General features: G+C 33.8%; 1 protein-coding gene across 1 annotated transcript in view; it reads left to right on the forward strand.

Annotated features, from left to right (window-relative positions):
• The window catches only part of LRIG2 (leucine rich repeats and immunoglobulin like domains 2), a 47,432-nt gene that overhangs the window by 17,907 nt on the left and 13,922 nt on the right, over positions 1-15,603 (forward strand). The window contains exons 2-11 of the mRNA XM_074263088.1: positions 1,687-1,752; positions 3,398-3,472; positions 3,917-4,051; positions 4,387-4,530; positions 4,646-4,789; positions 5,334-5,477; positions 5,687-5,830; positions 7,983-8,063; positions 9,106-9,177; positions 9,319-9,387. Of these exons, the coding sequence (XP_074119189.1) occupies positions 1,687-1,752; positions 3,398-3,472; positions 3,917-4,051; positions 4,387-4,530; positions 4,646-4,789; positions 5,334-5,477; positions 5,687-5,830; positions 7,983-8,063; positions 9,106-9,177; positions 9,319-9,387 (1,074 nt within the window). The remainder of the gene's footprint in view (positions 1-1,686; positions 1,753-3,397; positions 3,473-3,916; positions 4,052-4,386; positions 4,531-4,645; positions 4,790-5,333; positions 5,478-5,686; positions 5,831-7,982; positions 8,064-9,105; positions 9,178-9,318; positions 9,388-15,603) is intronic.

The raw sequence follows: 15,603 nt of genomic DNA on the forward strand, positions 1-15,603 counted from the left end.
CAGAGGACTTGAGCCTTTGCCATTTATCAGTTATGTGACCTTGTGTAGATAATTTCATCTTGCTGGCCTTTCCCTTCTCCAGAAAGATACAGTTGTTGGAGATAAGCTGGCCCTTTGGCTCTAAATCTGACCCTGTGAGGTACATGACAAGTACAGGGCCAAACTTACTGTCATCTCGTGTAGACGATGCAGAGGGGTGTGTAGAGAAACAGACTTAGCCTGCACCAGGAAGGAGGATCACGGGAACATTATTCAAATAAAAGAGTAAGAAGTCCAAACTTTTAAGCATTAATGGGGGGGAAAGATACAAGGTATTAGTAGGCAAGGACCTCTAGAGCAGGAATACGATTCATATTTGCTTGACCATCATCTTACTCGGAGCTGAGCATAAAAAAGCTCACCTGAAGGAGATCCATAGTTTGTAATTTCTAGCCTTATTGAAACCTAATAAAATGAGTTAAAAATTAAAGTTGCTTTCACAATTGTGTGACATTTTGTGTTATTCTTCTCTCACCTTGGGGGTAGAAATATCTGAGTGAGATTTTTTTGTTGGGTATATTTCATCACCTCTATCATCCACACCCTGTTCTCCACCCATTAATGCCCTTGATCTGATAACTTGCCAGATTTTAGCCTAGAGCAAAGGTGTTAGAACCTTTCCATAAAAAAAGGGTGAGGATCTTTGGCAGATCCTTAGTGATATTATGGTGTAATTCCCGTTTGTGAGGGAAAGTGCTTGGTTTCACTGACAGATATGACTCTGGCTGAAATTGATCGTTTGGTTGTAATAAAGACATTGTTCAAACCTGTGTGCATCTGTCAACACTGTTCAGTAGCACAGTGAGATAAGCTCTTCCTTCTCCTCTTGCAGTGATCCATAATGCTTCACCAGCATGTTCTTATTGCCAACCATATTGTAGCATGTAGTAAAGCACTTGTGCAGACAGCTTGTGTGGGCTCAATTCCACCTAACCTTGTAAAGATGCCAAAATATAGCAAGCAAGAGAGGAGTTCCTTAAAGCTTATTTGAATATTTAGCTTTTGTTGCAACTTAAATCAAAACTAAATTGAATTTAAGCTAAAAGTGAACTATAGAATTTACTTTTTATTTTATTCATTTCACCTCTATTATTAATATAATCTGGGCTGACAAGTCTGTGCAGTAGTGAAAAAAACAAACATTAGATTTGGGGGCAAAAGACTTGATTTTTTAAAAAAGAATTTTCTTTATTTCTTTGGTTAATACATGTACATTAATCTTTTTCAAATATACATTTCTCTATGAATCATGCTGGGAGAGAAAAATCAGGACAAAAGGGAAAACCATGAGAAGGAAAAAAATCAAGAAAAAGAAAAAGAACAAAAAACTTGATTTTGAACCTTAAGTTCTGTCACTACCTATATAAAATGAAAGGATTAGACTCCATTTAGAAGACCTTGGTCAGCTCTAAATTATATAATCTTATGAAATGGATTTCCCTTTCCTAGAACTAGATCCCTATGGAAGATGTATTTAGTTTGAATTCTGGTAGCTTTGTTATATGGACTGCCAACTTTAGTGCTGGCACACTAGAGGGATTTTCACATATGGGTAGTTTTTCCCTTTAGCTTTAATTCTACTCCCTTTCCATTTGTTCCTATTCCTCTTCAAGGACTCAGGAAAACTGAGTAACTTTTGTTTTTTAGGGATTTGAGCCATAACCGATTATCTAACTGGAACATCAGCTTGGACTCAGAGGTGTTACAAGAAGTGTAAGTTATTCTTAATTGTATCTTTGTGACCTAATAAACACTGTCATTTTGGGGGTGGCCAATCCAGACATGGTAAAGAAAATGGCCTAGAGTAGGAAAGAATTAAAATGTTATAGCTGTGATTGAACATCAGAATAGTTTGTTTAGATTGTTACAAAGTCTCTGGGCATTATGCCATTGTATTGTTGCTTGAAAGTTGCAGTTTGCAGTATACTTTCACAAGTAAAATGCTCTGCTTTGTATTCTTTACTCAGACTTAGAAAACTTCCTTATATTATGTTCTGCCAATTATTTGGCATTTAAAATAAATTAATAATATAAAAAAGTAAACTTATTTACAATAATTCCCTATTTATCTGGGAGTTTGGGGACTGTGGCCTTCCTGTTTTGGTATTTTCAAGAGAAGTTGAAATTCCAATCCTTCCTACCTCCTTAAGCTTTTCAATAAATGTTTAGTTGTTGCTTACTGTGTGCAGGATATATCATGTGTACCTTCAAGGAGCTCACAGTCCACTTAGATAACTTTTTTTTTTTTTTTAAAGGCAGCTAGGTGGCACAGTGGATAGAACGCTAGCCTTGAATTCAGGAGGACCTGAGTTCAAATGTGATCTCAGACACTTAACACTTCCTAACTGTGTGACCCTGGGCAAGTCACTTAACCACAGCCTCAGGGAAAAAAAACGAAAATAATTCAATCTTGTTTTGACTATAATCCTTCAAGTGTTTTTGCATATATTTTTGGATGTGACTAGTTTGCCAAGACCCCAAAGTGGCCCCACATTTCTTTGCTTTGGGGAGTACTGTACATAATTTAGTTATGAATTCTTTGTCTTTTCTCACTATTATATTGTCACTGAACTTTTTGATATTCTGAGTTTTACCTACCTCTCATCATCTTCTACCTACTTCTCATCATCTCTTATTTTTTGCTTCTGAACTCCATACCCAAACTTTGTTTTAATTTTTAAATAAGATGAAAATAAACAGACTCATACCAAAAAAATATGAGTAGGTTGTTGCAGAGATTTTGAATGTTCAGAAGAAGCCTTTTCCCCATAGAAATAGGACAATTTCAGAAGCTTTGGGGGGGCATTCAGTGCAATCCTGAATTCCTTCTGTCACATCCTCAGCAAATAATCATCAAACCCTCTCTCTGTTAGAGTAGTTCTAGTTATAGGATACTCAGGAATATATGAGATAGCTAATTTGATGGTTCGTATCTATTCATATCTGTATATGTGCATGCATATCACATACACACATAAACATATTTGTGTGCACATATACATGTATATGTATATATATGCACATCATCTATATTATTTCCTAAAATGGATATCATAAACATATATACTAAATGATTAGTCTGTAGAAAAGTTAAGAAAAACATATTTGTATAATTTTTCCTATTCTTTTTTGAGTTAATGATAATAGACTTGCAGGCTTAAAAAGAAGAATCATAATTTTTAGTCCTAGTTCAATTTATTTTGGACCATACTTTTTTCTATGTTGGTTGTCAGTCTAATCAATCAGTAAAAATTTATTAAGCATGCTGTATATCCTAAAGTCTGCACACTTTCTAGTTAAGAACTAGACAAGAAAAAAAGAATTAATAATCAAATCTTCCCTTTTTTGTTCTCCCCAGGAAAATGAATTATAATGAATTAACAGAAATTCCTTATTTTGGAGAATCAACTTCTAACATCACTCTACTTTCATTGTAAGTAAATATTTAAGTATTTTTCAGTTTTCCTCTTAAATCTTTTTTTTTTTTAATAGCTTTTTATTTACAAAAACATATGCGTAGGTAATTTTTCAACATTGACCTTTGCAAAATCTTCTGTTCCAACTTTTCCCTTCCTTCCCCCCTCCCCCAGATGGTAGGTAGTCCAATACATGTTAAATATGTTAAAGTATATGTTAAATACAATACATGTTTACATATTTATACAGTTATCTTACAGCACAAGAAAAATAGGATCTAGAAAGAAAATTTAAAAAAACTTGAGAAAGAAAACAAATGCAAGCAAACAATAACAGAACCTCTTAAATCTTTTTTAAAGACATATTATATTGTTCTTAATTCTTTTACCTCCATTTATATGAATAATACTTAAAGGATAGGAAATAGATAACTTCTAAAAGTTTCTGTTTTGGTCTTCAGAGTACACAATGTAATACCAGAAGTGAGTGCAGAACAGCTTCAGTTTTACCTTTCCTTGGAGACACTGGATCTCAGCTCAAATGTTATCTCAGAAATCAAGACGTCTTCATTTCCTAGAATGCAACTGAAATATCTGTAAGTTTAAAAAAGTTCCATTTTAGATGCTTTTTAATGTGTGTGTTACATGACAACCTGAATCATTAATGTTCATTTCTTCTAAGATAACAAGATTATAATAATTCCTAGTGAGGGAAAAAAAAAAAAGAAAGAAGGTGATTTCTAAGGCTAATCTTTGGTTTGTTTTACTAATGTAGTTGTATAGAAAGCAAATAAGTGAAATTTGCCAAATTTATGGCTTTTCAGAATAAAATATAAACTTATACCAAAAAAACTACAAGCAGTATTATCTGTGCAGAGTTATTTATGATAGAATTCTTGTTCAATAAATATTTTTGCCTTGTTTATTTCAGGAATCTGAGCAATAACAGGATAGCCACCTTGGAAGCTGGTTGCTTTGATAATTTGTCCAGTTCTTTAGTAGTGGTCAAGTTAAATAGAAACAGAATTAGCATGATTCCGCCCAAGATCTTTAAGCTGCCTCATCTTCAGTTTTTGTAAGTAGCTAATTTGAGGGAGCTTTTTCTTCTGTGTAACTATCTTTTTTTTTTTTTTTTTTAAAGCAGATGATTCTCAACTGTATATTAACTTTTGTTCATCTTTCTCTTAAAGAGAACTTAAAAGAAACAGGATTAAAACTGTGGAAAGTCTTACATTCCAAGGGCTTGATTCCTTAAAATCTTTGAAAATGCAGCGGAATGGAATTAGCAGACTTATGGATGGAGCTTTCTTTGGCTTAGTTAACATGGAAGAATTGTAAGTACTGGGAATCAAAGCAGGAGAGTGTTGACTAGGACTTCTGATTAGGAATTCTAAAGCTCAGAAAGCTAAGAGTAAGGTCTTTAATTACACAGAATTTCCACGAAGTAGTTATTTTCTCTAATCCCTAAGGCAATTGAAGTACAAAGTTGGCATGCATTGTAAAATATTAAATCAGTGGATTTGGCTGCCCTATCCATAAGTATCATATCTAAAGCTAACTGAATTACTTTTTTCTATTAGGACTATCAGAACCCATCAAGATTAGGCATATTTAACATAGTTTGGTCACATTAACTCCAGCTTTTAAGTTTTGAAGATCTGCTGTTCTTAAGTAATCTTGTTACATTATCCAGCCTTAAATACACTATCGAGTTCATTGATAGGTCTTCATAAATTTAGATTTGTAGGATTAGGTGAAGAAGAGATCTTGGGTTAGATATCATCCAGGACTAAGACTTCATGAAGATTTAAGAGTATTCTTCTCACTGAATATCTTGTTTTATAACCCATTTTCTGCTCTGTTTCTCTAATTCTGCAGAGAACTGGAGCACAATAACCTAATAGAAGTGAACAAGGGCTGGCTCTATGGCTTGAGGACATTACAACAGCTCTATGTCAGCCAGAATGCTATTGACAGAATCAGTCCTGATGCCTGGGAGTTCTGCCAGCAACTATCTGAACTGTAAGTGTTAAACTCAATTTCAGTGATGACTTTGCAGTTTAGATCAGGTTGAAATGAATAATTATCATAGTAATAAAGTCTAGAAGTTCCTAACATATGCTAGGAATTTAAAAGTTCTAGAATATATGAATCTTATAAGAAAGGTGTGAAATATAAAGTTGTATTCAGGTATAATGAATTTCTTACTATTGTTAAAATGTTATTTGCAGTGACTTGTCCTATAATCAGTTAACTCGCCTGGATGAATCTGCCTTTGTGGGACTGAGCTTATTGGAGAAGTTGAATTTAGGGGACAACAGGGTCACTCACATTGCTGATGGAGTTTTTAAAGACCTTTCAAATCTGCAGACATTGTAAGTATATTGGTTCAATAAAATTGGCTTTTGCTTCAATTAAAAAAGTCAGAAGAAATAAAAATAACTAATAAATAGTCTCACTATAACTTAATCATTTCATTATTGTTGTAATTTTGTTGCTCCTTTGCCTTAGGCTAAAACTATATCAAATCTCTTTTAGATTGATCAGTCAACAATGTATGTTGGCTCTCCATTCTATGCCTACCATTATGCTAAGCACCATTGGGATGGCATAAGGCATACCATTCTTATCTAAAAGAAACTTATAATCTTTAATAGTCAAGAATATATCTGAACTTTTATCTGTCACTTACAAATTCATTTGGAATCATCCTGATTGTTGGTTCATTAAAATGCCTTAATATGAGATTATTGTAAATTGTCGTGTTCTATTAATATTTTAATGAAATGTAATATCAAAAATGTATACCAAAAATGAGAGTGAACAAAGTGATTAATTAACAGAATTTGTTATGGTCTTAAAGGATCCTAAATAGGGGATTGTCTGGTTATTAAATTCCAAACAATGAATAAGACAAGGTGGTATGCCAATTGACCAGGTTGCAAACATTGGTGCTTAACTATGTGAGAATAGCAATTTAGATCTTTTTTTCTGAATTTTAGAATAGATGCACCAGTTTTCCTCTAAATTTGGATTTGGTAGATTTTTCAAGAGCTTTCTATCTTCTTGTCTGAGTAAATAGACTAATAGTGTACATTGTATTTACCTAATGTAGCCATTTTGGGATAAGATAAAGAAAATCCCAGCAAGTCTTTTGACTCCCAGAACTCAATATACTTTACAGAAGAATAAGGTTGATACTATTTCTAAGGAACTGGAGAATCTGGGGTGATACTCCATGCATATCATTATGACTGCTTTAAAAGAAGCTGAAGACAGAATTGGAGCTAGAGTTTGGAGATCCTGGTTCTGGGGTTGAAGTTATCCTGTAGCCATTCTTTTTCTTTATTTTAAAGAATTGAAACCATTATGCTCCTTTCTTTTAGCATCTTGACAGCTGGGGAAAAAGGAAGAAATTAAACTGCCATGTGAATATTCACATTAGTATGCTAATTGATGGTCATTTTAGGAGAGATGGGAGAGGAAATGGAGAAGCTGATCAACAGGAAGCACTATGCTGCTAGAGATGCAAAGAGCCAGCCTGGTCATTTCTTTGGGAAAAAGGGCAGGAAATGAGCGATCTTAAAGAAACTGAGTTATAGAAGGCAGGAGGAAAAAAACTTTTCTTGTTTAGAAACAAGATTTTTAGTAAGGTAGACCATTGATGGCCATTATTGATTTAGTGCTTAATTTTTAGGAAAGTTAATTAATCCACATAGCTTTAAAATAGTCTGTAAAAGTAGAAAATTTTGGTATTTTGGCATAAATAGACTTGAAGAGATACCAAATACCAAATATTCTCTTACTGGCATTTTTCATTTAGCACTCATGTAACTACATTTCCCTTTGAGGATGGCCTAGTGGATTTTAAAAGACCCATAATTTTTATTTTAAAGAAAACACTCTAGGCATTGTTATTCACATGTATCCTCCTTGCTTCCCAGGGGAAAGAATCTAATTGCTCTGGAACTGTGAAATGCTGTATTGGTATTAGCTGTGGTCTGCCTTTCTAAGCTGAGGACCCTGGGGATAGACATAGGTCACAAAGAAATCCCATTAGCTAGTAACCAGATTTGTGAGCTATATTCCCTGAACTTGCAAAAAACCTATTGCTGCCTGCCTGGCAGCCCTGTACAGTCTCCTTCCTATAATCTTTTAATATGCTAACACAATTAGGAACTGTTAGCCAGGAAGATTAACATTCTTAGCATGTTGCTTAATTTACTTATCCAGGCTTGCCTCTGGATTCTTTTAGCTTGTGACAAACAGCAATCTCTCTCACATGTCTATCTTTCAAATGATCACAGAATTTCCTTCCTAAGGAACTAATTTAGAGCTTTAGAGCATAGTATTCATTAGGGAAAATGTGATTTTTTTTTTTTTTTTTTTTTTTTTTTTTTTTTTAAGGGATAGGCTCAAACTAGAGTAGTTATTTGACATGGCTATGTTAGGATGCTAACCATGTTAACCTAATGTTAGTAGTCTCTGGCCTTTCCCTAAAACAAAAAGGTGCTTTCGTTCTTGCAGAGATTTACGGAACAATGAGATCTCCTGGGCCATAGAAGATGCAAGTGAAGCATTTATAGGACTCAACAAGCTCACTAAATTGTATGTATTCATGATTTTATCTGTGCCTGTGCAAAAATATGTTTCATAACTCTGTATTCTCTGAGACTTTTGAAACTGATACTCAGTGGAAGTTAATTTACTTCTAGATTTTCTTTCTTTTTTGGGCCTCTACTTTTGAAAAACCATTATTTCCAGGTCATTTAGGTGGTACAGTGGATAGAACATGAGTCTGGTGTCAGGTGGGACCAGAGTTCAAATCCAGCCTCAGACACTTGACACTAGCTATATGATGCTGAGCATATTTCAATTGCCTTTCATAAAAACTGTGAGCACCTGTATAGTGAAGCTGTTTGTGTTCAGGTTAAAAAAAATTAGTTTCTATGTAAAAGGAGTGGTAGTAAAAGAACAAAACCATTTAACACCATGAAAGCTTCTGCCCGTTTTACCTAGCAATAATTGGGGCCGTTGGATCTATTTTCATTCTTGAATGTGAGGTTCTGTGAGATAATGTATGTATTGATTAAACAAGCATATATTAAGCAAGTCCTATACGTAAAAACAAAGATGATAGAACTAGGCTGGGCCTTCCAGCAGCTTGTCCAAAGGAAGTTGCCTGCTAAGGAGGGACATAGCACAGAAGCCAGGGCTCCCAGGTCCCCATCAGCTTTGCTGCTTGCTTCTTCCTGTGCAGCTTTGGAAACTCACTTAGTTTTCTCACTAGTTGTCAGGTTCTTCACCTTTATGATGAAGAAGCTGGACAAGACTACAGCTGAGATCTTGTCCCTCTGAACCTGGGATCCCCTCTGAGATTGGATCTGATGCTAGAGGAGAAAGACATAGAACTAGGAGAACATCCCCCTGGTCAGAGTGATGTTCAAGAGCCTTCTTGTTATTTTTGGTTTTGTGTTAAAACTCAAAGCTCTTGAAAATTGAGAGGTGTTTGTTGTTGTTTTAAGTTCATTCTGGCCTTGGTTATAAGTTAATTTACAGTTTTTTTTTTTTTTTTTTTTTTTTGTTTGTTTGTTTGTTTGGGTTTTTTTGGCTTGGAGAATTTTATTACAAAAGTTTGTTTGTATTTCAGAATCTTACAAGGAAACCATATTAAGTCAGTTACAAAGAAGGCATTTATTGGTCTTGAAGCCCTTGAGCATCTGTAAGTAGTTTGCATACATTAAGATCCACTGAATAAATAACCTTTGCTGTTAGCAAAGCTTTTTGTGACTACTTAAAGTATTTCAATTGCAATTGTACAAATGACAAAAGGTAAAAAATGTTTTGTTTCTTTTGGTTGTAGAGACTTAAACAATAATGCTATAATGTCTATCCAAGAAAATGCTTTCGCACAGACACATCTGAAAGAACTGTAAGTACCTTCTTTTTTTTTCTTGTCAGCCCCCTGACATTAATGTCTTGATTATAAGGCTGACCCAAAATGAGTTTTGGAGCTAGAACAAAAAGTGGATATCACATTGATTTTTAATTCTGTCCATAAAAATATCCAGGCATGCGCTTTGCCAGGGTTTCTGCCTTGGAGCTAATCTTTTCCTTTGGTCTTTGTCCTCTTCTGTTCCCTTTCATCCTGGCACTAATCATTGCCCCTGCCTTTTGGTTTTGATGGGTGCTCTGTAGGCTGTGGTTTGGGTGTGAAGGGAAGGGGACAGCAAGGCACTGCCCTCCTAGGTGAATAAAGCTCAGCAAGGCCCCAACACAAATCCTCAAAGGCTTGACCCTTTTATTGATCAGTAGGGAAGCCTTGCCCCAGGGCTAGTCAACCAGACACCCTGCTCCTGGGTCCAACAAACAACAATATTGTTTGTACAGGACCAGCCACCAGAAAGATTCATACCATAGCAATCCAGTAGTTAAGCCTCACACCCAGAAGAGGCTACAAGCCAAAAGGGAAGCCTACCCTCCAGGAAAAGCAATCAGCTAAGCCCTGAAGTCCAGTGATAGCTAGCAGTAACACCCAGACTACCAGCACAAAAAAAGCTCAGGACAGTATAGGACTAGATCTCCATACATAAGAACACCAAGTCACCAAAAAAAGACAGAAAAAATGAGCAAAAAGCAAACAAAAATCTTTGACTATAGAAATTTACTATGCTTATAGGAAGGATCGAGGTGTAAATTTAGAAGAGAACATTAGTATCAAAATGACTTAGTGTGAAGCCTCAAAAAAAAATGTAATTTGGTCTCAGACCCAAAAAGAATTCTTGGAAGAGTTTGAAAAGGATTTTTAAAAGCAAATTAGAGAAGTAGAAGGAAAATAGGGAAAAGTAGTTTTATATGTAATATAAAAGCATCATGAAAAAAAGTAAATACCATGGGAAGATATACCAAAATTCATCAAGGAAAATAACTACCTAAAAAATAGAATTGGACAGATAGAAAAGGAAATACCAAAGTTCACTGAAGAGAGTAATTCCTTAAAAATTAGAATTAAATAAGTAGAAATTAATGACTAATGACATCAAGATAGAATAAAAGAAAATCAGAAAAGTAAACAAATAAAAGAAAATGTGAAAATTCTCATTGCAAAAGCAACTGACCTAGAAAATAGATCTAGGAAAGATAATAAAAGGATTATTGGACTATCTGAAAGCCATGATTTTAAAAAAAAAAAAAAAAAAAAAGAAATAAAAAAGCCTGGACAACATCTTTCAAGAAATTGTCAAAGAAAACTGCCTTGATATAGTAGAACTAGAAGGCAAAATAGAAATTGAAAGAATCCACCAATCACCACTTGAAAAAAAAGGTTCCAAAATGAAAACTGCTAGCAACATCATAGTCATTCCAGAGCTCATAGATCACAAAATTAGATAGCATTGCAGGCAGCCAAAAAGAAAATTCAGATATGGAGCTACAGTGAGGATTATGAAGGATTTCGCATCTTAAACTTTAAAAAACTGAAGAAATTGGAATCATACCAAAAGGTGAAGGAATTTGGATTGCAACTAAGAATCACCTACTCAATAAAATAAAATCAGGGGAAAAAAATTGACATTTAATGAAATAAAGGACTTTCAATAATTTCTAATTAAAAGACCAGAGCTGAATAAAACATTTGATCTGCAAATACAAGATTTAAAGGAAATATAAAAAGGTGAAAAAGAAATAAGAAAAAGAAAACCTAAGAAATTCAATAAGGTTAAACTGTTTATATTTTTGTATGGCAAGGTAATATTTGTTACTCAACTTTATTATTATATGTGCAAAGGAGTATATTTGACAGAGGGTATAGATATAAGGTGTCTTTGATGGGATGATACCCATAAAAAATAAAGGAGTGGGAAAGAAAATTGTACTGGAAGAAGGAGGGAGGATATTGAATGGGGTAAATTATTCCATTTTAAAGAGGCATGAAAGTGCTAATGGAAGAGAAGGTGAGGATGGGGTGGGGGTGGGGTGGCAGCAGGCCAATCTTAAATTTTACTCTCATCAAAATTGGCTCAGAGTCAATAACATGCACTCATTTGGACATAGACATCTATCTTACCCCATACAAAAGTAAAAAGGGGTGGGAATAATAGAAGGAGGAGAGAAGATTGATATAAGGGAGGGTATAATGGAGGGAAGGTGGTGATTCTAAGCAAAACACTGATGTTTTTTGAGGAAAGGGCTGGAGGAAGAGGACGTGGTAAGAGAGAGGGGGATAAATAAGTGAAAAATAGTTTGGAGGGAAATACATTGTCATCATAACTATAAATGTAAATGGATGAACTTGCTTATAAAACAAAAGCAGATAAAATGGATTAGAAATCTGTTGTTTATAAGAAATACATTTGAAGCAAGAGATACAAATAAGGTAAAGGTAAGGGACTGGAGCAGAATCTGTTATGCTTCACCTGAAACAAAGCAGGAATAGCAGTCATGATCTCAGAACAAGCAAAAACAAAAGTAAATATAATTAAAAGATAAAAAGGAAACTATCTTATTGAAAGATAACAGATAGTGAATATTAAACACATATGCACCAAATGTATGGCATCTAAATTTTTGAAGGAGAAGTTGAATGACTTACAGGAGGTAATAGATAATAAAAATATGTCAGTGGGGGAATCTTAACTTTTCCAAACTCTTCCAGCTAAATAAATCTAAACAAAAAATAAACAAGAAAGAAGTTAAGAAGGTGAATAAAATCCTGGAAAAGTTAGCTATGAAAGAACTGTAGAATATATTGAATGGGCATAGAAAGAAATATACCTTTTCTTAGTAGTACATGCCACCTACACAAAAATTGACCATGTATTAATTAGTACTAAAAATCCTCACAACCAAATGCAGAAATAATAAACACATCTTTTCAAATCATAATGCAATAAAAATTATATTCAATAATGGACAAGAAAAGAGATTAAAAAATTAATAGGAAATAATCCAGTCCTAATCAAGTGGGTAAAATAACAAGTCATGGAAACAATTGATAATTTCATTAAAGAAAATAACATAAAATTTATAGGACACAATCAAATGGCATTTAGAGGGAATTTTGTATTTTTTAATTGCTTGCTTATATTAGTAAAATAGGGGGGGGGGTCGATGTAAGGGGCATGTACCTTTAAAAAAAAAAAAACTAATTAAACCCCAAATTGGAAATCCTGAAAAATCAAAGGAAAGATAAAATTGAAAGAAAACCATTGAACTAAATAAAATTAGATGCTAGTTTTGTGGGGGGGGGGGAAATCAATAAAATAGATAAACCATTGGTTAAGTTGATTTTAAAAAAAGAACAGAAAAAAACCAAATTGCTAGTATCAAAAATGAAAAAAGTAAACTTGCCACCATAGAAGAAGAAATTAAGACAATTGGAAGGATATCTACAGAAATATATTTAAGTTAATCAGATTAATAGAAGGAATATAATACTTAAATAGCCAAATTTTTGTAAAAAGAACTTGAACAAGCTATCAGTGTGCTTCCTAAGGAAAAATTCCCAGGACCAGACAGATTCACATGCAAATTCTACCAAACATTTAAAGATCAATTAATCCTAATTTTATATAAATTATTTGGAAAAAATTGGGGGAGTCCTACTAAATTCCTTTTACAACACAAAGATGATGCTAATAACAAAAGCAGGAAGAGCCAGAGGAGAGAAAAAAATCATAAATCAATTTTCCTAACAAATATTAATGCTATGTTTTTTTTTCCCAAAGCATTTGTTTATTTATTTTATTATGGCTTTTTATTTACAAAACACATCCATAGGTAATTTTTTCAACATTGACTCTTGCAAAGCCTTCTGTTCCAAATTTTCTCCTCCTTCCCCCCACTCACTCCCTTAGATGACAGTCAGTCCAATGCATGTTAAATATGTTAAAATATATATTAAATCCAACATGTATATGCAGTTATCTTGCTGCACAAGAAAAATCAGATCTAGAAAGAAAAAAAATACTTGAGAAAAGGAAAACAAAAATGCAAGCAAACAATAACAGAAAATACTTCATAGTCCTCTCTCTGGGTATAGATGGTTCTTATCATCACTGAACAGTTGGAACTGATTTGAATCATCTCATTGTTGAAGAGAGCCATGTCCGGCAGAATTGATCATTTGTATAATGATCTCCTAGTTCTGCTCATTTCACTTAGCATCAGTTCATGTAAATCTCTCCAGGCCTCTCTGACGTCTTCCTGCTGGTCGTTTCTTACAGAACAGTAATATTCCATAACATTCGTATACCATAACTCATTCAGCTATTCTCCAACTGATGGACATCCACTCAGTTTCCAGTTTCTGGCCACTACAAAGAGGGTTACCACAAACATTTTAGCACATCTGGGTCCCTTTCCCTCCTTTAAGATCTCTTTGGGATATAAGCCCAGTAGTAACACTGCTGGGTCAAAGGGTAGTTGTAACATTTTTAAATAACACACTAGCAAAGAGATTATAGCAATACATCATAAGGATCATATACTATGACCAAGTAGGATTTATCCCAAGAATATAGGCTGGTTTAATATTAGGAAAACTATTATCATAATAGACCATGTCAATAACAAAATCAACAGATACTATATAATTTTCATAGATGCAGAAAAAGCCTTTGGCAAAATACATTCCCGTTAAAAACATAGGAGCATAGTGGAGCATACCTTAAAATGACAAAAAATATATATCTAAAACTATTAGCAAGCATTATATGTAAAAAGTTACAGGATACGAAATAATTCCTTATAAATCATAAGCATTTCTATTTATTACCACCAAAGTTCAGCAAGATGTTGAAAGAGAAATTCCATTTAAAATAGCTCTAGATACAAAATGTTTGGAAGTCTGCATGCCAAGACAAACCCAGAATTATATAAACACAAATAAAATCAGATTTAAATAATTGGGAAAATATTGTTTGTGGGTAGATTGAGCCACAATATAATAATGATAGTCCTACCTAAGTTAGAGCCATACTAATTACTATCAAAAAATTACTTTATAGAGCTAAAATAAATAAAATTTCATCTGGAAGAACAAAAGCTCAAGGACATAAAGGAAATTGATGGGGAAAAAAAGTGAAACAAGATGGTCTTGCTATTTAGATCTCAAACTGAATTATAAAGCAGTAATTACTTTTTTTTCCCTGAGGCTGGGGTTAAGTGACTTGCCCAAGGTCACACAGTTAGGAAGTCTTAAGTGTCTGAGACTAGATTTGAACTTGGGTCCTCCTGAATTCAAGGCTGGTGCTCTATCCACTGCCCCACCTAGCTGCCCCTAAAGCAGTAATTATTAAAACAATCCAGTACTGGCTGAGAATAGAGTGGTGGATCAGTGGGATATATATTGGTACCATAGTAATCTAGCATATATAAACCCAAAGATGCAAGCTTTTGAAACAAAACACATTTGTCAAAAATTGCTGGGAAAACTGGAAAACAATATGGCAGAAATCTAGTTGTAGAACAACATTTTGCATTGTATTCCAAGAGGATGTCACAATGGGTATGTAATTTACACATAAAGGGTGATACTATAGGCAGATTAAGAGAACAGTGGAATAGTTTTATTTGTCAGATTTATGGAAAAGAGAAAAATTTAGGACCAAAGATTTGTAGAGCATTACAAACTGTAAAATAGAAGTTTTGATTACATAAGATTTAAAAGTTTTTGCACAAGTGGAACCTATGCAAAAAAAATTATAAGGAAAGAAAATTTAATAAGTGGTCAAAAAATATGGACAGTTTTCAGACAAGTCAAAACTATAATCATATGAAAAATGTTTTAAATCACTGTTGGTCAGTAAAATGCAAATTAAAGCAACAAGATACCACCTCATAACTGTCAGAGTGGCTAATATGATAAAAACAGAAAATATTGGATATTGGAGGAGATCTGAGAAAACTGGGACACTAGTGCATTGTTGGAGTTGTGAATTAATCCAATCATTCTGGGGAATAATTTGGAATATACCCAAAAGATTATATATATAAACTGCATACTTTTTGATTCAGCGATATTATTGCTAGGTCTGAATCCCAAAGACATTTTAAAAAGGAGGGTGGAGATGGGAAAGATCTATTTGTCTAAAAATATAACAGTTCTTTTTTGTGGAAGCTAAGAATTGGAAATTGCAATTGGAACTGC

The sequence above is a fragment of the Sminthopsis crassicaudata genome, chromosome 4, assembly GCF_048593235.1.
Source record: "Sminthopsis crassicaudata isolate SCR6 chromosome 4, ASM4859323v1, whole genome shotgun sequence".
Classification (NCBI taxonomy): Eukaryota; Metazoa; Chordata; class Mammalia; order Dasyuromorphia; family Dasyuridae; genus Sminthopsis; species Sminthopsis crassicaudata.